Source organism: Sebastes umbrosus, chromosome 11 (genome assembly GCF_015220745.1).
Source record: "Sebastes umbrosus isolate fSebUmb1 chromosome 11, fSebUmb1.pri, whole genome shotgun sequence".
NCBI lineage: Eukaryota > Metazoa > Chordata > Actinopteri > Perciformes > Sebastidae > Sebastes > Sebastes umbrosus.
The window spans coordinates 24,948,423-24,974,960 of NC_051279.1; the positions used below are offsets into that span (position 1 = coordinate 24,948,423).

The following is a 26,538-nucleotide window of genomic DNA, read 5'->3' on the forward strand; positions in this document are numbered from 1 at the left end:
CACAAACACTCAACACACTCAGAGGTCCCCACAAACACTAAACGCTAGACACACTAATGGTGTGCTCACACCAAGAGCAAAGCGAACCTATCGCGATTACATACAAATTCAATGCAAAGAGGCGAATAGATGCGAATTTGCACCGTGCGACGCTGTGTGGTGAAAGCCTATCAGCGTTGAGATTGTCCTCCTGACGTCCTGACGTCCTGATGTTGTTGAATCAGAAATGGAAGAAATAAATCTTGTATGTGTCTGGTCACCCAGAGCTACGATAGTACATCATATCTGTACAGAGACCGGACCAAACTCTGTGTATAAACCACAGACTGTCTATGATAGAAACAACAACGTCGCTGCCGTATTTATGCCTAGATGACTTTATGTTATGAGTGTTGATGGAGCAGCTGTTTAGCCTGGCACTGATCCATCCAAACTCCATTCAGAAAACAAGCATTTTAAAAGTTGTTTGCTTGTCGTCTTGCAGACAGACCTGACAAAGCATGAATTCAGACTTTTTACAAATCAACATCATTATGTAGTTATTTCAGCATCATTTTGATCCGTTTACAACAACATTGATGCCGTATTTATGTCTAGATGACATTATGTTTAATGTTGATGGAGCAGCTACAATGTTAGCATAGCCTGGCATTGATCATTCCGAACTCTATTTAGAAAATTCGCTTCACTCTGAACACAGCATTAGAGGTCCCCACAAACACTAAACACACTCAGACGTCCCCATAAACACTGAACACCAGACACACCCAGAGGTCCCCACAAACACTAAACACCAGTAAAAATCTATGAATGGACTGACAGTAGCCTGTGTTTTCTACCTCCTGATACTGACCTCAGTGTCTGTCTTCAGGCTTTGGGGTGTCGTCGTTCTGTCTACACCCGGGTGTGATCCGAACCGAACTGGGTCGTCACGTTCAGGGCTGGTTCCCCCTGCTGGGGGCGCTGCTGAGCCTCCCCTCCCTGCTGCTCATGAAGACTCCCCGTCAGGGCAGTCAGACCACCGTGTACTGCGCCGTGACACCAAGTCTGGAGGGCCAATCTGGACGATACTTCAGGTAGGGCGGTTGATTTAGTCTGCATCCTTTAGTTCAGCTTTTTCATTAGCTGTAATCACAGCTAAGTCATCAGAGTGTATAATGGGTGCATATTATTCTGTAATACAGTGACATCACCAGAATGACTTTTCAACATTTTATTACACAAAATAAAAACTACAAATGAATTAATTAATTACACATTTAGTCGCAATTAATCGCGATTCTCCATAGTTAATCACGATTAATTGCACATTTTTTATCTGTTCAAAATGTACCTTAAAGGGAGATTTTGGGCCATTGAAAATGGTCATGCTAGTTTTTTCTCGCCAAAATTTAGCGCAAGTTTGGAGCGTTATTTAAACAACGTCACGACAAGCTAATATGACATGGTTGGTACCAATGGATTCCTTAGGTTTTCTAGTTTCATATGATACCATTATCTTCACTCTATTTCTTTAATGAATTTGCGTTAACGTGTTATTATCGCATTAACTTTGACAGCCCTAATATAAATGTATCCAGATGTCTTCATGAAATAGAAGTTTGGTGACGTATCGAGTACCTACAGGGATAGTTTGTGAACTACAGTAGCTGGTGAGCTAACTGCTAATATGCTAGTCAGCCAGGAACATGCTAACAGTAGTTAGTCACAATAGTTCTTTGAGCTTCTTTTTTTTGTTGTAGATTCGGGTCAGTCTCCCTGGAATGAATCAATGTGACGTCCTCATAAGTCACGAAAACGTTGATTTGTGTTTGTTGTCAGTGACTGTGCAGAGAAGGAAGCAGCCCCAGAGGGGCGGGACGACGTTGTGGCGAGGAAGCTGTGGGATGAGAGCGCCCGATTGGTCGGATTAAAGGAAACATGCTGACCTCGGCCCTGATGTCTGTGTGCAGCAGGGAAACAGGAAGTGAAGCATCCAAAGACTGTGGCTCCGCCATCAGGTGGAGGACGGGACGACCACGCACATCAGTTAAATACTCACTGTGATTGACAGATGACAGGAGCCAATCAGAGGTGTCCCTGAGGTCAGGATGGGAGAAATAATAATATGATAAATAATAATCAATAATTTGAGTATATCAGATTTAGTTTGCTGTTTTATCATCACTTTGTAAACCATAATTAAAATATAATGAGATACAAAGAGTTTGTATTTTTCGTTCGTTTATTTTCCATAAAAACATGGAACTCTTTTAAACAGCTGTGATGTTCTGTGACGTGTTCGTATGAAGTGGGGTGTTCGAGAACGCGGTGCCTGATTGGACGGTATTTTACTGTTGACCTTTGACCTGCTGTGATGTCACAGGTGATATTAAAGGTTAAATAAAGGTTGGACTGAATGTTCTTTTAGTTTCAAGATACAGTTTCCCCCAGAGCAGTGTTAAAACATAATCATGTTCCCTTGTTGTTCCATTTAAGTTCCCTTTATGTTCCTCTGTGTTCCCCTTAAATTAATCTTTTTCTTTTGCTATATTTTTCCTTTATGTGTCCTGAATATTTATTTCAGGTTTCTTTGATTTTTCCATGTTTCCTTCATGCTCCCTCTAGTTTTCCCCTTGTGTTTCCTTACTGTTTTAATTTTCCCTTAACTTTCCTTCATCTTTTCTTTATTCTCTCTTTATGTCCTCCTCCTTTTTTCTTTTTCTTTTCTTAATGTTCCCTTTATGTTACCTTAATGTTTGCTCAACTTGAGTCATTGATATTTGAGGATGTTTGTCTTCAGCTGTATGAATATGAAGAGCTCTGTTTGGTTTATTAAAGGCTGACAGACGTTAATACTGTTTAATATTTTGTATATTCAGGAAATCAGATTCAGCAGCTTTTTGTTTAACAGTGTGTTTGTGAATTTAGATCAGATAAATGAGCTGACATGATGAAGCAGTTTCATGTTTCTAACTATGTAACATGAGGACTTTTGATGATGAAGATGACAGGACATAACATGATTGTATATTTCCGAATAAAGGATATGATTATGTTTCATATAAAGTCTCTTATTTTGTAATGACCAGTAATATTTATATAAAATAATGTGAACTGAAGGTTTGATGAAGCTTTAGACTGATGATCAACAGCTGTCTGGTAATAAAACAAGTTTATAGAGTTTTAAACTAAACGTTTTACATGGAGTATGTGTACAGTGTAGCACTGATACTATTATATATTAGAGTATTATTACTCATGCATTAATGTAAAAGAAGGATTTTACTGTTGTAGTTGGTTGAGCTCAATCTCATTTTGAACTATTAACTAATGATTATTTTCATTGAGAATTAATCTGCTGATTATATTCTAGATTAATCGATTGTTTGGTTTATAAAAATAGTGAAATATAGATAAAATAGAGTTCAGTATTACTAATACATTAACATTATAGCATTTTTACTAATGCATTAACATTATTAACATTACTGATACATTAACATTATTAACATTGTTACTAATACATTAACAATATTACAATTATTACTGATAAATTAACATTATTAACATTATTGCTAATACATTAACATTAAGATAAAGAAGAATATAAAATCTTTTTTATTGAATTTGTGTATCCAGTTATTTATTTATCTTTTTAAACTGCATTTTCAAATGGATTTTTAAATTCGATTATTTATTTATGAATTCAATCATGTAATTTTAAATGATATACTTATTGACTGTTTTATGGTATTTTTGTAAAACAATTTAATTTGAACTATTTATTTATGGATTTCATTGTAAATTCTTTTTATAATTCTTCTTTTTATTGCCCATTAAAATTTCAAATAATGAATTACTTTGTAATTTAGTCCATTTATTCATAGATTAATACATACATTTGTAAACAACTTTATTAATGCCTATTTGTGTTGTACAATTAGTTATTAAACAATAAATGCTTTATTACTATTTCTGTGACTCCATACAGTCAGTCACTGAATATAAAATGAAAAACATTAGTTTAAATCATAGTAGTTTAGTTTTTAGATAGTTTACATCATTAAATTATTCAACTGATATACTGTTAACAGGAATTTTACATTTACAGTTTAGAACATTTCAGTGAGAAAAATTTTGATTTTGAAAATGTCCAGATGTGTATGTGGTACTGTGCTGGTACTGGCACTGGTGCTAGTACTGTGAGTTCATTTTAATACATACAGTATATTCCTATGAAGTTGTAGAGTTGTAGAGAGCTGACGTACCAGCAGGTGGCAGCAGAGTCACAGTAACGTTGAACTAAAGAAGAAGTTCTGTTGTGACTTCACTTCTGAGATCTGCTGAACAGAAAAGAACCAAATTCATTTGATCCTTTTTGATTTTATCACCTGGTTTTGCCACTTTACTATTTGTAACATCTGTTTTGAAAAGTACCGTATAAATACATTTATTATTATTATTATAATTATTATTATTATAACATGAAAATGACTTTGACTTTGATCAGTAACAACACAAAAATAAAACTGTACATAAAAAAATGGAGATTAAACGAGTTAATAACTCAGTTTGTGAACGACAATCACAAAAAAGAAACTGAGATGACAGAAACGTGGCTGTGGCTGGATACGCTGACTCTGTGATGAGATCATACAGTAGATGACATCATATCTGTAACAAGGAAAATTACTTCATTCATGATGAATCATAAATTGAAGCTGAAAACTTTCCAGGAAGTTAAACTTGTGCTGACACAAAGAAAGTTTCCAGTTCTTCTAATTACGTGATATTTAATGATGATGAGGCCAGATTTTATTTGAGCGTTGTTCATGTTCATAATGAATCAGAATATAAATAGCAGGCATAGGTTAATTCAGTTCAAAGTGATTCACCGTTTTTCATTATTCTAAAGTCATGTTACATACATTTTACCCCTCTGTGTCTCCAATTTGTGATAAATGTAAATCAAATGATGGTACAAAGCTGCATTTATTTTGGGATTGTCCATTAATTTATCAGTTTTGGTCAAGAATCTTCTTCTTTTTTTCTGGGGTTTATCACAGGACTCTCTCTCTGAGATTTGGCTCTTTTTGGATCCTCAGTGGACTCCTCAACTCTCCCTTTACATATTCAAACAGCTCTATTGATGGGCATGGTATTAGCAAAAAAACTTATTCTCAAAGACTGGAAGACACCAACTCCACCGTGCTTCAGAAACTGGTTGCATGAATTGGTCTCAGTTATATAATTTAAAATGTCAACATGAATGGGAAGAATCTTGGGGGCCCTTTTTTGCAATATTTGGACTCAGTTTGACGATATTTCTATTCATATATTGACTGTTTTACTTTTCCTTTTCTCTGTTTTGCTGTTGAATACTCCCACTATGGATGGCTTGCATTTAACTATCACATGGATGATACTGTATGTAACAATATGTATGTTTTGTCCTTGACATGCGGTTCAGATAATTCTCTCTTAGGTATTTGTATTACTCCTCCCCGGGTGTAAAAGTGTGTGGGTGTGTGTGTGAGTGTGCGAGTGCGTGAACTTTCGGGTTTGGTTGGGGGTATTGATTTTTGTTTGATGTATGTGTTGTCGTTAAAATTTGTCAATAAAAATAATATTAAAAAAAATAAATAATGAATCAGAATATAATTGATTTTAGTATTTATTAAGGTGAGAAGAATTAACTGTCTATATATGTAGTATGTATAGAGAAGTGGTAAATATGTGTGTGTGTATATATAGTATATATATATATATATATATATATATATATACTATATATATACTGTATATACACCGAGGTGTAACAGTTTGCAAAAAGTAGATTAAAAAGTACTATATTTCCCTCTGAGATGTAGTGGAGTAGAAGTAGAAAGTAGCAGAAAATTAAAATACTCAAGTAAAGTACCTCAAAATTGTACTTAAGTAAAGTACTTGAGAGTAAAGGTTACTTTCCACCTGTGTTGCGCAAAACAAACGTGCACACAATGCAGAAACAGAATGTACGCAATGAAAACGTGAATATAACTCATTAAATATGGAAATTTTATTTGTGAGTTTTTATCTGTTGAGTTTAATTTTGCCAGATTTCTCTTTTACTCTGTTTGTTGACGTGTCGATGAAATGAAGAAATAACTGAACCTGGATCAGTTCTGATAGTCGACCAGCAGGACTCATCAGCTGTTGTTGTTGTTGTGATTTTGTGCGTGTTGTGCCTTTAATGAAGCGTGTCAGTACATAATCTGCAGATCAGCCTCCGTCTCTCAGTCTGACCCAGTTTGACGATCTGAGCTCAGAGTGAAACCGACTCCAGATCAGATCAGCCTGTAAACATCTGCCAACATCCAGACCACTCTGAACCGGATTACACTGATCCAGATGTGAGCCGAGGATCACAGACTGGATCCAGACTGACCCACAATATAAAGCCTCATTGTCTAGCAATTCTTTGTATTTTATTGTTGACTTGTCGGGTATTATACAATTAAAACTATCTCAAGCTGTAAATGTTGTTCTGTGCGATTCACGATATATGTGAATATGTACATATACACACAGATATTATTAAATAGATAGATATTATATAGATATATTATTTGATGGTCAAACTACAACGTTCAAACTCGTAGTGGAGTGTAACTAAGTAGTGTAGTAAAGTACAATTTTGAGGTACTCGCTACTTTATATTTCTTCTCTACTACATCTCAGAAGGAAATATTTTACTATTTACTCAACTACATTTGTCTGACTTATTACTACTTCCTTAAGAAATCAATAATTTGACACAGAAACAGTCCGCAAGAGTCCGACATCAAAACTGTGTCCATAGCAACGGTCCGTAACAGACCGTAGACCGCCACAATTGACCAATCAGAATCGAGTATTCAACAAAGCCGTGTAACAAATAATAAAACCCTGACAACATTTATCTAACTGTACATTTTACTACTAAATAAGTAAAGCAACGTGAATGCAGGACGACTTTTAACTGTACTAGAGTATTTTTACAGTTTGGTATTATAAATAGGGCTGTCCAAGTTAACGCGATAATAACGCATTAAAGCAAATTTGTTTTAATGCCACTAATTTCTTTAACACATTAACACAACTTGGGATTTTTAGGTAGGAAGGAGGCTAAATAATACTCCAAAGTTGGGCTAAACTTTTGGCGATGAAAAACTGTCATTGCCATTTTCGAAGGGGTCCCTTGACCTCTGACCTCCAGATATGTGAATGAAAATGGGTTCTATGGGTACCCACGAGTCTCCCCTTTACAGACATGCCCACTTTATGATAATCACATGCAGTTTGGGGCAAGTCATAGTCAAGTCAGCACACTGACACACTGACAGCTGTTGTTTCCTGTTGAGCTGCAGTTTGCCATGTTATGATTTGAGCATATTGTTTATGCTAAATGCAGTACCTGTGAGGGTTTCTGGACAATATTAGTCATTGTTTTGTGTTGTTAACTGATTGACAATAATAAATATATACATGCATTTGCATAAAGCAGCATATTTGTCCACTCACATGTTGATAAGAGTATTAAATACTTAAAAACCGTAAGGTACATTTTTCAACAGATAAAAAATGTGCGATTAATTTGCGATTAAATATTTTAATCAATTGAAAGCCCTTATTATTTTATTTATTTTACTTTATTATTATTTTTATTTTATTTATTATATATCTATATTTTTTATAATTATTATGTTATTATTTATTTATTATTTTATTATTATTTTCATTAATAAGAGTATTAAATACTTGACAAATCTCCCTTTAAGGTACATTTTGAACAGATAAATAATGTATGATTAATCGTGATTTCATATTTTAATAAATTGAAAGCCTTAATTATTTTATTTATCTTACTTTATTATTATTTTATTGTTTTATTTTTATTTATTATATATCTATATTATTTTATTATTATTATTATTATTATTATTATTATTATTATTATTTTCATTAATAAGAGTATTAAAGACTTGACAAATCTCCCTTTAAGGTACATTTAGAACAGATAAATAATGTGTGATTAATCGTGATTAAATATTTTAACCGACTAACAGCCCCGGTTATAAACTTGTATCATGAGAAGAAGACAGACGGCTCGGTGTCCGCCGGTAGGGGTCGCTGTGGGGCTACCGAGGAGCCGCTGAGCCAGCAGGGAGTCCGGTGGTGGAGGAGGAGGAGGAGGAGGAGGAGGAGTAACCGGACACCGACTCTCAGAGCGGCTCCTGGCCGGTCACAACGCAGCGGAGCCCGGCGGCAGCAGCACTGAGCAGCGGGGTGACGAGCAGAGTCAGTCCGAGGACCAGCAGCTGAGGAGCGGCGCGGCGCGGCTGAGGCGGAGGCTCCGGTCCTCCGGTCCTCCTGCGGGACTTTAACGGCTCTTAACGGTTCTTCTCTCCTCTTCTCCCGCTGCTCTTTGTGGCACATAACGGAGTTACCGTGAAAGTGGGTGAAGTACCGGCAGCCTGACAGCCAACAGCATGAAGAAGAACAACTCCGGTAAACGGGTGAGTGTTAACGGAACCCACACCGGCGGCTCGTGACGGTCCGTTTTATCCCGTTAAACCGGAGCTCGAGGAACAAAAGCCTCCAGGATTAGTTTTAAGCCTTTATTTTGAAGGCGACAACGGCCCCTTTGCTAGCTGCTTTAAAACTACACTTCCGGTTTCAGAATAAGAGCGCTGTTGGTGTTGAAACAGTTTTAAAGATGAAAAATAAAAACTCAAAACGGATTTAAAACATGTTGTGTTTCAGATCCGGAGAGAAACTTTAATAGTTGTGACAGTTAAAGAGGAAAACGTTGAGCGGTGTGACGTTAATGTGTTGATCAGCTCCGGTTTCATCCGTCAACCGGAGGAGAACTCTCTTATATAACACCGACACTCACTCTCCAGTTAAACTCTGGTTCACCCCGATGATCAGTACTCTACCATATCAATCATCTGCTCATCTGGAGCTTTACCTACACAGGTTTCAAATACAATCATGTATGTTAGAAACAGCATCTCTGAGTAGCTTTTTATTTATTTATTTATTATATATATATATATATATATATATATATATATATATATATATATATATATTAATAATAATTTTTATTATTATTATTTTATTTATTTACATTTTTTATTTATTTATTTATTAATTATATATATATATATAAAATATCATTATTAATCATTATTATTATTAGTATATTATATATCATATATATTTATTTATTTACATTTTCGTTTTATATTTTATTTACTATAAATACATATACATATAAATTATCATTATTAATCATTATAAGCAGAAATATATTATATATATTTATTTATTTACATTTTCTTTTTATTTATTTATTCATTTTATATATATAAAATATATAATTATTAATCATTATTAATAGTAGTATACTATATATTATATATATTTATTTATTAACATTTTCGTTTTATATTTGTATTTACTATATGTATATATATATACAAATTATCATTATTAATCATTATTAGCAGTAGTATATTATATATATTTATTTATTTACATTTTCGTTTGATCTTTTTATTTATTATATATATGAATAAAAATCATTATAAGTAGTAGTATTTTATTTATTTACATTTTCTATTTATTTATTATATATACAAATTATCATTATTGGTAGTAATATTTTATTTATTTACATTTTCTTTTTATTTATTATAAATATATTATGATTATTATTATTATTATTTTATTATTACATTTTGTTTTTATTTATATATTTTTCTTTTCCTGTCCTATTTACCCATTTTCTATTTCCTTTATGTCTTGACTTACCTTTTCTGTTTACTATTATCTTTATTTTTATTATAGTATAATTGTTATTATATTATATAAATATTATATTATAGTAAGGTCTGGCTATTATCTGAACTATTTGGATGCCATCATAGTTTCTGTTCTGATATCAAACTATATAAAAACATTTTAAAGAAGTTAAGATGAATAAAATGCAGTAAAAAAAAAATTTTAAGATAAAAATATATGATTAAAGAACAATAAGCTGAGTTTTCTCTCCTCAGCGTTGCACACTCAGGAAGAACAGCTGTGTAGTCATTAGTTCTGTCTTCCACCAAAGTAATTCTTAGTCGACTAACACTCATATGATTTAGTCGACTGATCGATTAGTTGGTTTATTCTGTGAAACTGAGTTTCTCCACAAAGAAAGCTCCACTTTAAATCTGGTGTTTACCAGAGATGTGCTCAAAGGTTTCTTAGAAATAAAAGATTCATTCACTATTAGAAATGCATTAAAAACGTCTAATCAACTAAAGAAATCTTAGAGGACTGAAACCAAAACGACCGATTGGTCAACGAGGAGGAAGCAGGCCTGATTGTATTGTAGTTTTTCCGTGTAGTTCACTGGTATAAAAGTTTCTTCAGGTGGTCGGAGACGCTGTGGCTGCAGAATGTGACTGAATCTTAATAACAAAAGAAGAGGGTGAATGAGGAGCTGCAGCCTTTTATTATTCACTTCAACTCACAACAACAGTCAGAAAACATCAGAAATCACACAAGGAACATTCAGCCTGCAGGACGTCAGTTTAACACCCAAACAAAATGCTTTAACAACCTCCATGTAGAATAAAACTGAACAGTTTGTTCAGACTTTATTGAGCCGCCGAGGAAGGATTCACATGTTTCAGGTCATTTGAAATAAACATCATGTAAATTACAATTCATATACGCAATTTGTGCAAATATACAAGAGCAGAAATAATGAGTCCAACTGTGCAATAAATGATGAATAAAATAATACATTTTCAATTAAAACTTTTTAGAGAAGTTTCGGAGGATTTTAATAGCAGTATTTCATATTTTTAATTATTTACAGAATACTTATATATACTTACAGTATATTTTAGTATATATTATTAAGTTTTACTAAGATTAAGTTATAAAACTTTATATATAAGCTATATATGTTTTATATATAAATACATATATTTATATATTTTATACACATTTTATCATTTTCATTTTTCATTTTTGGAGTAGTTGATGAATTTTAATTAACTCTTCATGAACTGAGCAGCAACACGGACATCAGACTTGTTTTCTCTTCAGTAATAAAAGTCAGCTTTTTTTAGTGGAATTTGGTAAAAACTAATGATGAATAAAATAATAAAATGTCAATTAATTAAAACTTTATAGAGAACTCACGGATGACTGAGCTTCTCACCCTATCTCTAAGGGAGACGCAAGCCACCCTCCTGAGGAAACCCATTTCGGCTGCTTGTACCCGCCATCTAGTTCTTTCGGTCATGACCCAGCCCTCATGCCCAAAGGTGAGAGTAGGAACGAAGATTGACCGGTAGATCGAGAGCTTTGCTTTCCGGCTCAGCTCTCTTTTCGTCACAACGGTGCGGTAAAGCGAATGCAATACCACCCCCTGCTGCTCCGATTCTCCGGCCAATCTCACGTTCCATAGTCCCCTCACTCGCGAACAAGACCCCGAGGTACTTGAACTCCTTCACTTGGGGTAAGGACTCATTCCCTACCCGGAGTAGGCAATCCATCGGTTTCCTGCTGAGAACCATGGCCTCAGATGTAGAGGTACTGATCCTTATCTCGGCTGCTTCACACTCGGCTGCGAACCGATCCAGTGAGTGCTAGAGGTTGCAGACCGATGATGCCAACAGGACCACATCATCTGCAAAAAGCAGCGATGAGATCCTCAGCACACCGAACTGCAAACCCACCTCCCCCTGACTGCGCCTCGATATCTTGTCCATGAATATCACAAACAGGATTGGTGACAAAGCGCAGCCCTTGCGGAGACCAACCTCCACCGGAAACGAGTCCGACTTATTGCCGAGAACCCGAACACAGCTCTCGCTTTGGGCGTACAGAGATTGGATGGCCCTGAAAAGTACCCCCCTCACCCCATACTCCCGCAGCACCCCCCACAGTATCTCCTGGGGGACCCGGTCATACGCCTTCTCCAAGTCCACAAAACACATGTAGACTGGATAGGCATACTCCCAGGCCCCCTCCAGGATCTTTGCGAGAGTGAAGAGCTGGTCCGTTCTTCCACGGCGAGGACGGAATCTGCATTGTTCCTCTTCGATCCGAGGTCAGACTTTCAGCCGAACCCTCCTTTCCAGCACCTTGAAGTAGACTTTACCAGGGAGGCTGAGTAGTGTGATACCCCTGTAATTTGCACACACTCTCTGGTCCCCCTTTTTGAACAGGGGAACCACCACCCTGGTCTGCCACTCCTTAGGCACTGTCACCGACTTCCACGCAATGTTGAAGAGACGTGTCATAGATATATAATGACCTGATGAATTTTAATTAACTCTTCATTTTAAAGTCAGGTTGTATGATGAACTGAATCAGACGTCAAACTTGTTTTCTCTTCAGTAATAAAATTCAGCTTTTTTATGTATTTTAGTGAAAACTACAAACTAAAATCTGACTTTGACACATTTTAAATGTATTGACGACGACTGAAGAGACAGAAAAAATTAAGCTGTGTGATAAAGTATTAAATAGTTCACCTGCTCTGATGATGCTCCTCTGACAGCTTCCTGTTTCCTGTTTCCTGTTCAGGGTCCGCAGGACTCGGCGCCGCAGCTCGCTCAGCCCGATAAGGTCGGCTGGATCCGGAAGTTCTGCGGGAAGGGGATCTTCAGAGAGATCTGGAAGAACCGGTTTGTGGTTCTGAGGGGAGATCAGCTGTTCATCTGTGAGAAAGAGGTGAGTCAGAGGGGAGACTAATTGATTATAGATTAATTATTGGAACTGATCAGCGGAGACGTTGAGGCCTTTAATTATCACCTTGTGACGAGGTGTCGGAGCTGATGAGAGAAAGATGGCGTTGTCTTGGAGACGGATGGCAGAGTGGTGGGGTCTTCCTCTGTGATGTCATCACAACTCGTTAACTGTAACATTTAAAGGGACAGTGCAGCTTTTTATTTTACCAATGATTTAACATTTAGACATCCCTCTGAATCTCTTTTTGTTTAAAGTTTGACTCTGAGAACTGAAGAGACATCTGGTGTGAAACAAGGAATCCAGTAATAACAGAATCTATAGATTCATCAATAACAAACATATTCAGTATTCTGTTGTTGTTTTGGTTCTGACTTGGAAACAGAAAGTTTCTCCTGCACTTTCTACAGCGTAGTTCTGCCGGAGTCGAGTTTCAGTCTGAGCTGCAGACACACAGAGAGCTCCGGTTTCACTGCAGCACCACACATAGGGTGGAACATCCTCACAGAACCTCTATCTGCTGCACAACGTCCTGTTAGAACCTCTATCTGCTGCAAAACGTCCTGTTACAACCTCTATCTGCTGCAAAACGTCCTGTTAGAACCTCTACCTGCTGCAGAACGTCCTGTTATAACCTCTATCTGCTGCACAACGTCCTGTTAGAACCTCTATCGGCTGCACAATGTCCTGTTAGAACCTTTATCTGCTGCACAACATCCTGTTAGAACCTCTATCTGCTGCACAACGTCCTGTTAGAACCTCTATCTGCTGCAAAACGTCCTGTTAGAACCTCTATCTGCTGCAAAACATCCTGTTAGAACCTCTACCTGCTGCAGAACGTCCTGTTATAACCTCTATCTGCTGCACAACGTCCTGTTAGAACCTCTATCGGCTGCACAATGTCCTGTTAGAACCTTTATCTGCTGCACAACATCCTGTTAGAACCTCTATCTGCTGCACAACGTCCTGTTAGAACCTTTATCTGCTGCAGAACGTCCTGTTAGAACCTCTATCTGTTGCAGAACGTCCTGTTAGAACCTTTATCTGCTGCACAATGTCCTGTTAGAACCTTTATCTGCTGCAGAACCTTTATCTGCTGCACAACGTCCTGTTAGAACCTTTATCTGCTGCAGAACGTCCTGTTAGAACCTTTATCTGCTGCACAACGTCCTGTTAGAACCTCTATCGGCTGCACAACATCCTGTAAGAACCTTTATCTGCTGCAGAACGTCCTTTTAGAACCTCTATCTGCTGCAGAACGTCTTGTTAGAACCTTTATCTGCTGCACAACGTCCTGTTAGAACCTTTATCTGCTGCACAACGTCCTGTTAGAACCTTTACCTGCTGCACAATGTCCTGTTAGAACCTTTACCTGCTGCACAACATCCTGTTAGAACCTTTACCTGCTGCACAACGTCCTGTTTGAACCTTTACCTGCCGCACAACTTCCTGTTAGAACCTTTATCTGCTGCAGAACGTCCTGTTAGAACCTTCATTATTTACAAAAAGTCCTAATAGAATATTTATTCACTCTTGAATATAATGTTGAAACCTTTAGTATCAGCTTAGCTAGTGCTAGGCTATGCTAGCAGTTTCCCCCTGCTTCCAGTCTTTGTGCTAAGCTATGCTAACAGAGCGAGAGCTGTTCTTTAGGTCGTTTTTATCTCAAATCTTCACGTCAGCTGCAGGAAACCAAAGAGTTCAGAGTTTTATGGAAGTTCATCAGTTCCTCTCTGACATCAGCTGTCACATGATTAACTGTCACATCGTACATCAAAGTGTCATGAAAACCTTCTCACAACCATATTAGGATGTCTGTCTGTCTCTGTATGGGTCGACTAGTTTCAGACTCTGTTCTTCTTCTGTGGTTCATGAGAAGCTGTCACCAGCTCCACTTCCTGTCTCACCAGGAATAGAAACCCTGTGTGATACCAGAGAAACCACACACACACACACACACACAAACACACACACACACACACACACACACACACACACACACACACACACACACACACACACACACACACACACACACACACACACACACACACACACACACACACAAACACACTGACCACATCTGCTTTAGATTTAACAAAAATAAAACTTCCTGTGAGAGCTGATTTCTGGCGTCTCTTCTTCTTCAGGGTGTCAGCAGCAGTTGTATTTCTGTTTATTTTCCATCAACAAATTAATAAACTGGTAATGATTCATTGAGACGAGTTTACTAGTTTAGTGATCAGTAAATTGTTTAGTTTACGAAACAACCGAAGGTCAAATCACAACCTTCCTTAAAGCCCAAAGTGGCGTCTTTAATTAGGTCATTGTGTCCGACCAACAGTACTATCTGATAGAAACAGCTGTAAATCCTCAAATTTTAAATTACTGAAACAATTATTCAAATATCAAAATAGTTGTAGATTAGGGGTCGACTCAGGAAGAAGAACGAGTAAGAAACGTAATGGATGAATGGTTGCAGGTCTATGGATTAATATAAGCCGTGTCACAGGTGTTTACTACACTTTACCTGAGTTATTATGACGTCATCCTAAAAACATTTAATGAGAACTTATTTGCATTAAAACACATTTTAAGTTAAACATGCTGTCAGGTGAGACAGGAAGTAGTTAAACATGTTTATTTCATGGCTTTGTTGAATACTCGATTCTGATTGGTCAATCACGGCTTTTGTGGGTCTGTTATTCCTTTATAACAGACCGTTGCTATGTATAACAGACCATTGCTAGGTATAACAGACCGTTTCTGTGTATAACAGACCATTGCTGTGTATAACAGACCATTGCTAGGTATAACAGACCGTTTATGTGTATAACAGACCGTTGCTACGTGTAGCAGACCGTTGCTACGTATAGCAGACCGTTGTTACGTATAGCAGACTGTTGCTACGTATAACAGACCGTTGCTATGGGCGCAGTTTTGATGTCGGACTCTGGAGGACCATTTTCGTGTCAAATTATTGATTTCTTCAGTAAGTAGCTGTGTAATAAGCGGGATAATGTACAGCTAGCGGGTTGTTGTTGTGAATGACCAGCTAGCTGTACATTATCCCTTACTTACATAACATGTTTCTCTCACAGCGAGTCAAAAGGTCAGAGGTCACTGACAGGAGGCTACTTGGTTATGTAAGCAGCTCCACTGAATATTGATCATTGATTATTTGACTGATGATGCAGGCAGAGTGATGTCAGCATCAAGAGTTGTTATATTACACACATACACACACACACACACACACACACACACACACACACACACACACACAGAGCAGTATTCATACCCGTCGCCACAACCACTGAGGCTCTCTGTTAGCTTTAGTTAGCTGCTAGCTGTGTGTGTGTGTGTGTGTGTGTGTGTGTGTGTGTGTGTGTGTGTGTGTGGTGGGCGTGGCCTCTCTCCCAGGAAGTCTCAGTTTAAATCTGCTTAATAATGGATGCTGTTTCCATGGAGATAAATGAGCTGAAGGTTACCTGCAGAAACCACTGAGGTGCCGCAGGAGACATGCTAACACCTGCTGTGTGTGTTTGTGTGTGTGTGTTACACAGCTACCTGTAGCAGCAGCTCCTATTATTATTGTTAATAATAATAATAACAATAATAATAACAGTGTATAAATAACAATGTTCAGGTACTCTGTTCACTACCAGAGGCCTGTACTACGAAGCAGGATTTTGCGTTATCGAGGTAACTTCAGGGTTAACTCTGGGTTTTCCGTCCTACGAAGGTGGATCACTTCTTACCGGGGTAGATCTCCATGGTAACTTATGCTGAACAGCTAACCTGCTCTGGAGCTGGTTATGTTCCAGATAAGAGATCAACTCGTATAAAAGCACCGCCTACTGACCAATCAGAGCTCAGTGCAGTGATTGTATGTTAATATTACACACATATGAAGAAGTTTAAGTCAAAATCCAGACTAAAAACGACACAATTTAACTGACAAATGCAGGAAGGACAGCTGGCTGTATGCATTGGGTGTTTACCGCTTTGAATTATATTCTCATTCTTATTTTTGAACTTCCTCTTGAGTCCGTTTCACAACGCCTGAGAGGGGGGAAGGTTCAAATAGTCATACACGCTGCAGTATTATTACTGGACATGATTAGGTGTAATCCAGTCATCCATGATACATTAGAAAGCTATTTATATCTAGACAACTATATCTGACTTTTGAGTATTCCGTTAAATTAATAAGTCTGTTAATTTACTCATTCACACATCTGGAGTTTTTTCTTTTGCCAGCTGTCCTTCCTGCATTTGGCAGCTTCAACTGTGTTACTATTAGCCTGGATTTTGTGATTAATTTCTTCGTATTTGTCTAATATAGTTTACTCTCTGTAAAATATGCCACTTTGTCTGTCTGTCTGCAAGTCTGTGGACTTGTCCATGTCTGTCATTGGTCATATACTGCAAACACAGCCTCGTTCATGTGAACGCGCTCACAGCCAGACAGAAACCGTGGGTTGATTTACCGAGTTGATAACCAGCGTCGTAGGACCGTTTAGCGGGATCTTGTTTGTTAGAGTTAGCGTAGTACAGGCCTCTGCTCAGGTACTCTGTTCACTACCTGCTCAGGTAGTCAGGGTGTGTTAGCTTAGTATCAGTCTGTGCTACCTGTGTGTGTCTACAGGTGAAGGAGCTGGGCCGGGCTGACGAGGTGTTGGATCTGTCGGACTACGAGCGCTGTGAGGAGATCAGGAAGAACAAGAGTCGCAGCAAAAAGAACCACAGCAAGTTCAGACTGCAACGCTGCAGCACGCCGGGCAACACGGTACACCTGTCTGTCTGTCTGTCTGTCTGTGAGAATAAACTGAATCTATTAAAACGATCAAGTTTCCAAATTCAGCTCAAATTTTTACTAAATTTTGATAAAATGATGAAAATAAAACCTGAATGAAGTTGTGTTTCATCCTCTCCTGTTGAGTGAATATCAGTATATTAGTAGTATTATAGTATAGTATACAGTAGCACATCCTCAGACAGGAAACACTTTATATATTTAGATCACTTTCTACTCAAAGTGTGAATATAAACAGACTCAGTGACTGTAAACAGGTGGAGCTTCTGCACACACAAAACTTTTTTATTCCTAATTCTAATGTTTTAGATGCCCTCCCAAGTTTTTCTTACCGTTAACCTAACTATTAATTTTTTTATTAATATTAATAATAACAACATTTTTAGGGCCCGCCACCACCCCCCTCTTTGGAGGACTAAATTTACTTTGTTTTCATTGTTTTTCAAATTAATAGCCAAAGAAGGAAAAGAAAAGTGATAATACCAACAAAAAAATAAATAAATAAACAGAAAATAGCAGGTTGAATAAGCCGACTACCTTAACGACATATAAACAAACAAACAACAACAACGACAAAAAACGTTCAACAGTAGATATGGACACATAATATATGTAACCAGACAAATATCAACAATGACAGAGAACAACCAACTGACAGAACAGAAACATCGAAAATAAGACCCTTTTTTCTATGTCCTGTTAGGTTTCTCATATCCTAAACCTAAGATTTTGTCTTTATTTTACGCCCAACTAGGTTTATTAGGCCCTAACCCTGACCTCTACCTCACCCCTGGTTTCTGATTTTGGTTCTTTCCTTCTGAATGTGGGTCGGACTCCCATAATAATAAACATAACTACTTTTTCTGTCGTTAGTTAGTCTTCACTCTAACATGAAATGATTTACGTTATGATGGCGACGTGCATTTTGTCCCCAAAAGGAAGGCGAGTCCCCACAATGTGACTGTGTTAACAGGTTTATGTCCCCACAACATGAGTAATACACACACACACACACACACACACACACACACACACATATCTGCAGGCCATCCCACAAATACCCAGAATGCCCTGGGGAGGGATCATGTGTCCTGCAGACAGGTGGCAGCTTCTATTACACACACACACACACACACACACACACACATTGAAGCCTCAGTGGGAGACACATCACCAGATGGCCAAGTGTGTGTGTGTGTGTGTTCTGTGCTGTGATTGGTCATCCAGTGTTCTCATGTGTGATGTCATCATTTCCTCAGTGTATTTTCTGACATTAATAACAATCAGCTTTATAAACATTAAAGCTGCTAAATTTCAAATTCAGATCGTATATATTGTTGCCTCAACATGGCGACGGCTAGCAGCTAATAGTGCTGAAGAACGTATATTAATAAGAAGTGAAAGTCAATTGTTCGTTCCATTGCAACATCAGCGCCCAGCAGCAGAGCTACGTGTCCACCATTTTGGACTAAGTGACTGCTGGACACCGGTAAATCATCCGCCTACAAAGTGCCGTACAAAAGTAAAACTAGATTATTTCTATTCTATTGAAATGTCCTGTGTTGAACTATAATATATTATAAATATAACAAGCATTTTCAGTCTAAAGTGGCGGCAGCAGCTGTTGTCAAAAAAAGACCAGAGTTTCGTCTCTTTGCTTGGATACTCTTCAGGTAAACTATTTAATACTTTATCACACAGCTTTCATCTTCTTTTGTCTCTTCAGTCGTCATCAGCACATTTGAAATGTGTCAAAGTCAGATTTTAGTTTGTAGTTTTCAAAACAAGTCTGACATCTGACTCAGTTCATCATAAAACGTGAGTTTAAAATGAAGAGTTAATTGAAATATATCAGGTGATTATCTATCTACTACTAAAAAATGGAATATTAAAAATGATAAAATATGTATAAAATAAATTAAAAAAACAGAGTTTCGCCTCTTTGCTTCGATACTCTTCTGTCTCCAATGACCACTTGTGATCTGATCACTCGAGACACGTTTTAAACCCAGATGTAAACAGGGTCTAACGCTGCATGTGGACTTTGTGTTGTTTGTAGGTTCCTAACCTGGTCTTCCTGGCGGTTAGTCCGGAGGAGAAAGAGTCCTGGATCAACGTCCTGAACGCCGCCATCACACGAGCCAAAAACAGAATCCTGGATGAGGTACGGAGAGAAACACAGAGTCCGTTATCGTCTCTGTTCGTCATTAACGACGAGGGGCGGGAAAAAAGTAGATTCACCTATGTATCACAATTTTATTTTTATTTTTTTACAATTTTGAAATAGATTTTTTAATGCCAGAATCAATATATTTGCTTCATTTGAGTCTATGTGGAGGTAGAAGGAAGTTACCACTTTTATTGTTGTAGTAGCCTACAACTCCATTAAATTCTGTTGCTATTCATGCTACTAGCACTACTAGCTACTGGCCGATAGCCGGTTGTTTGGGAACAGAGACGTTAATACATCCACCACGGTACAGGTTTACAGCATACAGCCCATGGGTGTATTAGAAAATGATAAAAGTGATGAATTACAGCCAATAGATCCATTATTACAGCCACATACAGCTAGCAGGAAGCTAGCAGAACCGGATATGTCATATGAGCGTTGCAGGGCGGTGCAGTCCCGTGGGTCTGATGCACGTTCATTATGGCGAGGAAAATAACTCTGGATTTACAGACGTCTCTTTTTACATCCATGGTTACAGGCTCATTGGTGTTTTCAGTCCAAAATGGCGGCAGTGCTACCGCAGTACCATCTAGCGGCTGTTGTCAAAAAGGCACCAGAGTTTCGTCTCTTTGCTTCTAGTCTGTTTGGTCTAAGTCACACTGAATGATATCATGATATTGAGTGATAAAGGCGAGGAGGGCGGATAGTTTTGTGTGTTTTAAATCTTGATCAGCTCCACCTGCAGACAAACTACAATAACTGACTTCCTGTTGTGTTTAAATACCTTCAGCTCTGGTTCAGAGCGGCGCTGAGCTGATTTATATTTGACATGTATGATTTTAGGAAGCAGGACTTCCTGTAACTGATGTTCATCGTGTTTATTTCAGTGTTCATCACCGACAGTAACAGGAAGTGTGTCGGAGCTGCTGTCAACGTTCAGTCCACAACCTTCGCCTTTTCCACCAGTCAATACTCTGATCAATACTCTGATCAATACTCTCTCTATCACATACACTGTGTTCCAGTCTGAAGGAACGCCTCAATGAACCACATCCATGTCATATTGTTGTTGTGGCGTTTTTCATCCACAGTTTCCTGGAAAAGTCTTGAAATAGATCTGAAATAACAGTATGTGTATATATATATATATATATACATATATATTTCCCCGGGAGATCGCACCCGGTGGCAGACAGAATCACATAGTGGAAGCCTATAGAGCGCAACAGGAATGAGTCCTAACCGTACAGTGTGAGCACATAAATCGTGAGCTTTAGCTTTACATCACAACCGATCTACTCGTACAACAACATTTCTAGAATGGTAAAGTGTGATCACCCAGCTTTAGACTGAATATATTTTTGCTTTATAAAAATATAAACTACCTTTTACCTGAAGTTCTGCTTGTGTTGTTTCCAGGTGACAGTCGAAGACTCTCAGCTGTCTCATATGACTCGAGATCGAGTGAGGATTCCTCACAACCGACGCCTGCCGACCAGAGGTCACCTGCTGGCTGTGGTCAGTCTGATCCTCCTTCATCACCTCCTCTTCCTCCATCGTCACCTCTTCCCTCCTCTATCACAAACCCTGAAACACAAAATGTCCAGGATTTCATCTGAGATATTTGCAAATGTGTCGAAACATTATGAGAATAAAATGTCCAGATATTAATGAGAACAAAAGGAGCAGTCAGGATGAGAACAGGATATCTGTCTATATCCACTTACTGGCTTGTTCTGGACCTTTTGATTGAATCACATGGTCTTCATCAGCAGAAATGAAATGTTATACATTTAGGACCTCTGGTTCAGTTCGACCTTTGAAACAATCTCGTCCACTTCATTACTTGTTCTGGAGCTTTTGACCTTATCACACAGTCCTCCCGGTCCTTTAAAGACAACCTGGATGAGTTGCTCCAAATTATGGAAAGTTTTTGAACATCTATAAGCAAACTGAATCTGCTGATGAAGACTGTGTGATACGGTCAAAAGCTCAAGAACAAGCAAAGCAAGTAAGTGGACCTTGAGTTGAGATTGTTTCAGGTAGTAAAAACTGGAGGGACAGAGTGTGATTCTAGATATGTGAAGGTTTTTATTAGGGCTGTCAACATTAACGTAATAATAACGTGTTAGCATAAGTTTGTTTTAACGCCACTAATTTATTTAACACATTAACGCAACTCAGGATTTTTAGGTTGCAGAGGCTCAGTTTTAAAGCTAGAGTGAAGATACTGGTATCATATGAACCTATAAAACCAAATGAATCCATTGGTACCAACGATGTCATACTAGATTGTCATGAAGGAGGTTAAATAACCTAAAAAAAAAGTCTGAAAATCTTTTGAAAAAAATGTCCGCAAAAAAGTCTGAAAAATGTTCGGGAAAACAGTCTGAAAAAAAAGTCTGAAAAATGTTTTTTAAAAAAGCCAGAAAATGTTTGAAAAAAAAGTCCAACAAAAAGTCTGTAGAAGTCTAAAAAACAAAGTCTGAAAAATGTCCAAAAAATGTTCTAAAAAAATTCTGAAAAATGTTCCAAAAAATGTTCGAAAACAAAAGTTGGAAAAAAGCCCAAATAAAGTCTGAAAAAAAGGTCCAAATAAAAAGTCTGAAATAAAATGTTCAAAAAACAAGTCTGCAAAATGTTCGACAAAAAAGTCTGAAAAAAGGAATCTGAAAAAAGTCCGAACTAAAGTCTAAAAAATGTTCGAAAAATGTTTGAAGGAAAAAGTCTGAAAAAAGTAAAAAAGAAAAAGTTTGAGAAAAGTCTGAAAAAAATGCTCGAAAAGAAGTCAAGACAAATAGTTTAAAAAAGCCTGAAAAAAAATCTGAAAAATGTTCGAAAAGTGTTGTTAATTGATTTACAATAATAAATATATACATATATTTTCGTAGAGCAGCATATTTGCCCACTCCCATATTGATAAGAGTATTAAATAATTGAGAAATCTCCCTTTAAGGTACATTTTGAACAGATAAAAAAAATATGAGATTAATCCTGATTAAATATTTTAATCAATTGACAGCTCTAGTTTATATGAATGAATGTTTTGGTAGCGGTGGACTGACCCGCGTCCTCTCTGTCCGTCAGGCCTCCACCTCCTCCTCAGACGGGATGCTGACTCTGGATCTGATCCAGGAGGAGGACGCTTCGTCTTCTCATGGCGCCAACGGCTGTGACAGGTTCAAGGTCGATTTGGACAAATCTATGTCCCACCTCAGCCCGGACTGTCCCAGGTCCAAAACCGACGGCGCTCTCTCTGCCAGGACCGTCGAGGCTTCTGGGAAATCCCAGAGTCTTCCCCGTCAGGTGGAGGTGGCGTGGGAGAAGACCTCCCAAACCCCCCAGCCTGGAAAAAGCCTGACGACGGCAGAGAAAAACCGCTGTGCCTCCATGGACGAGATCCTGACGCACTCAGAGACTAAATCTGCTAAGAACAAGACGGTGGCGACCCGTTCACCGGCCTCAACGCCGACCCGCACCACGGTGCCCATCAGCCAGCTGCAGGAACTGATCAGCCAGAAGCTGGAGAAGACGGAGCGGCTGCTGACGGAGGCGCGAGGGGAGGCTGAGGGGAAGATGAAGGGGAAGGAGTCGACTGAAGCTGAGAGACTCCTGAAGGAGGCGGCGGTGGCGTGGAGCCAGGCCCGGGATGTGCTGGAGGAGGTGAAGGAGCTGAGAGCGTTGTACCAACAACTGGACTCCTCCTCCCCCGTCACCCCCTCTAACAGCACCAAACTGAACCCAGACCGCAAGAGCCCAATGTGAGCCGCGTGGTTCTGACTCCTTCTGGTACAAACCGGTTCATACTGGTTCAGTCCAGGTAGCGCCAACGCTGAACGCTGCTTCTGCTGGTTGGACTTCAGATGAAGCTGCTGAGAACACGATCAACCACTTTTAAATTATTTGGAATAAATCAGATTCCCAGCAGTCAGGAGGGACCAGGACCAGGACCAGGACCCGACGATACCGCTCAGCGCTCAGCTGCTCAATGCCTCTCCACTAAATATCTTCCTCGCTTTGTAGCATAAATTTAACTTAACGTGTCCTTTGGAAGTTTCCTTAAATACTTTTATAATCTCTAGACGTCTGTTTTCGGTTGCACAAACACTTGAGGAACCTTTAAGGAAAACTTCTCGTCAAAGTGAAAGAAAATGTGCCAAGATGAGAAAAACCATCACTTTGGATCCTTTTTATTTGGCTTTATGAATATTCAACATGTTGGAGATGTGTTGTTATGTCTTTAGAGAAATCTAAAGTAGATGAAGTTTTATGCAGCTGACGGTACAAATGCAGAGTAAATACTGTATGAATGCTGTGGAGGTCAGAGGTCAAAGGTGGAGGAGGTCCAGTCAGCTTCAGGATTCATTCCTGGTTGTTATACGTCGTACAAACTACAGACTGAGACCTTAAAGGTACTATATGGAATAATTTACATGCATTAATTGCTTGTGTTGCCATTGTTTGAACAGATTGTAGTTTAAAAACTGAGACCTTCCACGACTTTCTCGGTTGTCTTTAACAGCCTGCGGACTGATTTCTATGTAAAGGACTCGGGACGGTTTTGCTTGGTAACTCTATCTGATGAAGTCATTTGCAAATGGCGAGTTAGTTAGCATCATTGAGATTAGACATAACAGATAGTAACGGTGATATATGATTGTAATGTAACATCATGTCACTGTTTTGGCCGATGCCCAGGATGATCGCTCGCCCCGACGGAGTGACTACTGAGTGCTTAACGGCCACCGGTGTGATTAATAACAAGGATTTTATAAAAGTAACATATAGTACCTTTAAAACCTACTGAGTGCTCTTCCTCTTCCATTTGGACTCAGAACCAGTGTCTTCAGGTTTTCATCCAGGGATTGGGTAGAAAGGTCACAGCTCAGGTAAAGTTGTTGGACCATTAACAGATAATATGTCTTTTTAGTACAGTTTGTTGAATATAATAACATAGATATAATAAAATATAAAACTACTCGTCAAAATTACAAAACAATGTCAGCAAAATGGGAAAAAACGGGAAAGCCTCCTGTTATTCCCATTTAAACATTTAGGTAATACCTCAAAGTCATATTTTACTTACCATTTTATTTTCATCATTTCATCTGTATTTTTCTTCTGGTGGTGGAAATCAGCGTCCTAAAGTCCTGATCCGTTGAGAAGAACAATGAAACACTGAAAAGAGACATTAAAACCTCCTGAAGTTGGTTTCTGTTGTTTGTGTTGATGGAAGCAATAACAAAGTGACGTCACACCAAAGACACAAAACAAATCATTTAAAATCTTCATCTGGATTCAGAGATTTAACCACAGATTCACAAAGAAAACACAGACAATAAAGGAATATTCCAACATTTTGGAAGTCTGTAAATTGGAGGAGGTTAAATATCACTGTGTTTTCATCACTGATGTACAACATGATCCAACCTGTCGAGGGTCTGACCTCTGACCTCTGACCTCTAGTTCAGCCTCGTTTTGTGAAGAAAATAGTATTTTCAAAAATCAGCTATGCAAATGTTGTATGTGGAAGAAAATACATCCGGCGGGTTTGTTAGAGTTCAGTGATGAGAAACTCTGAATGTAAACACAAAGTTTGAGCAGGTTACGTTTCTGAAAATGAAACTTCACATAAATGTTTTCATTTTCAAATGGTTCGAAAACCCCATCTGAATTTAAACTGTGACTTAATGATGCTTGTATAAATGGAAAATCAGGTTATATTGCTTATATACTGTATGGTCACAGAACGCCCATACGAGTTAAATGAAATTTAGATTATTGCATTTTCATTTTATATTTTACTCAAATAACACAGACATATGTGGACAATTATAAATCTATTATGGAATTACATTTTCACATTTACATTATCATTTTAATAAATTCCCCTGTGGGCTTCCATAATTAATAGTTCAGGTAAAATCTAGAAATCATCCTGTTTTCACTGATCTGTTTACTTCCCGTCTCCATCGTCTGTTTGTTTCTGTGGCACTGAGCCGCTGCTGTAGCCTTAAAGCCAGAGGGGATGATGGGAGATGTAGTCCTGTAGTGATGTGACGCTGTGAGTCCTGATCAGTTCATGTGCTAAAAATAAAACCTGCAAACTGAACCTGGATCAGTGTCGTCTCAATAAACTGTTAACGAGGAATCCTGCCGGCTTTAATTAGACCTCTGACACCGTGTGTGTGTGTGTGTGTGTGTTGGTGTTGCTAGGCGACCAGCTGTCCTGAACAACACCTTCAGTTCACACCTGCAGACGGAAAATACTCACCTGTGTTTTAAAGGATCAGTTAGTTCGTCTCTCAACTCTGTCTGATTTCCTGTCTGTCTCTCAGCTCCATTGGTTCCCTAAGAAAAATTACAGCATTACTAATAATTATTAAACATTATTAATTATCATTTCATGGTGTGTTAACAGTAAAATAACTATTAAAGGGACTGTTTGTAAGAATCAGAAATGCTTGTTAACAGCGACACCTGTGGCCGTTAAATCAACGAAAGTCAGCGTCGGGCTCGCGCTTGCTTGCTCTAAATAGACATGAACGGCGACACACGTCAGCTAAAACCACAATATCACTCTATATTTCACCTGCTTGGCAGTAATGTTAGCTGACCAGACGAAGGTCTCTCCATGAATCAATGCTGATCCTAGTGTTGGTTTTTCCAGGAAGAGAAACGTTATCGCCTCCCGACTGCGCCCGCAGGGAGACACCGGCTCCCGGTCGGAGACGATAACGTTTCTCTCTGAGGAGCCCCGTCACTTCACAAGACACGGAAAACC

The 26,538-nt window shown here is 38.3% G+C and overlaps 2 protein-coding genes across 4 annotated transcripts in view; both read left to right on the forward strand.

Annotated features, from left to right (window-relative positions):
* LOC119496380 (retinol dehydrogenase 13) overlaps positions 1-3,042 on the forward strand; it is a 12,241-nt gene extending 9,199 nt beyond the window's left edge. For all 3 annotated transcript variants that reach the window (XM_037783643.1, XM_037783641.1, XM_037783642.1), the window contains 2 exons: positions 872-1,076; positions 1,822-3,042. In XM_037783643.1, the coding sequence (XP_037639571.1) occupies positions 872-1,076; positions 1,822-1,927 (311 nt within the window). In that variant the 3' untranslated portion in view covers positions 1,928-3,042. The remainder of the gene's footprint in view (positions 1-871; positions 1,077-1,821) is intronic.
* Positions 3,043-8,209: 5,167 nt separating this feature from the next.
* On the forward strand, positions 8,210-25,870 carry plekho1b (pleckstrin homology domain containing, family O member 1b). Its single transcript, XM_037783633.1, has 6 exons — positions 8,210-8,519; positions 12,601-12,747; positions 17,414-17,554; positions 19,641-19,745; positions 21,174-21,272; positions 22,842-25,870. The coding sequence occupies exons 1-6, from the start codon at positions 8,493-8,495 to the stop codon at positions 23,517-23,519; spliced, it is 1,197 nt and encodes a 398-aa protein (XP_037639561.1). The 5' UTR covers positions 8,210-8,492; the 3' UTR covers positions 23,520-25,870.
* The last annotated feature ends 668 nt before the right edge of the window (positions 25,871-26,538 follow it).

Excerpts from the sequence above, each read along its gene's own strand:
- plekho1b (XM_037783633.1), top strand. The coding sequence starts at position 8,493 with ATGAAGAAGAACAACTCCGGTAAACGG. Across the intron at positions 8,520-12,600 it reads AGAACAACTCCGGTAAACGG|GGTCCGCAGGACTCGGCGCC; the intron begins GTGAGTGTTAAC and ends TTTCCTGTTCAG. Across the intron at positions 12,748-17,413 it reads TGTTCATCTGTGAGAAAGAG|GTGAAGGAGCTGGGCCGGGC; the intron begins GTGAGTCAGAGG and ends GTGTGTCTACAG.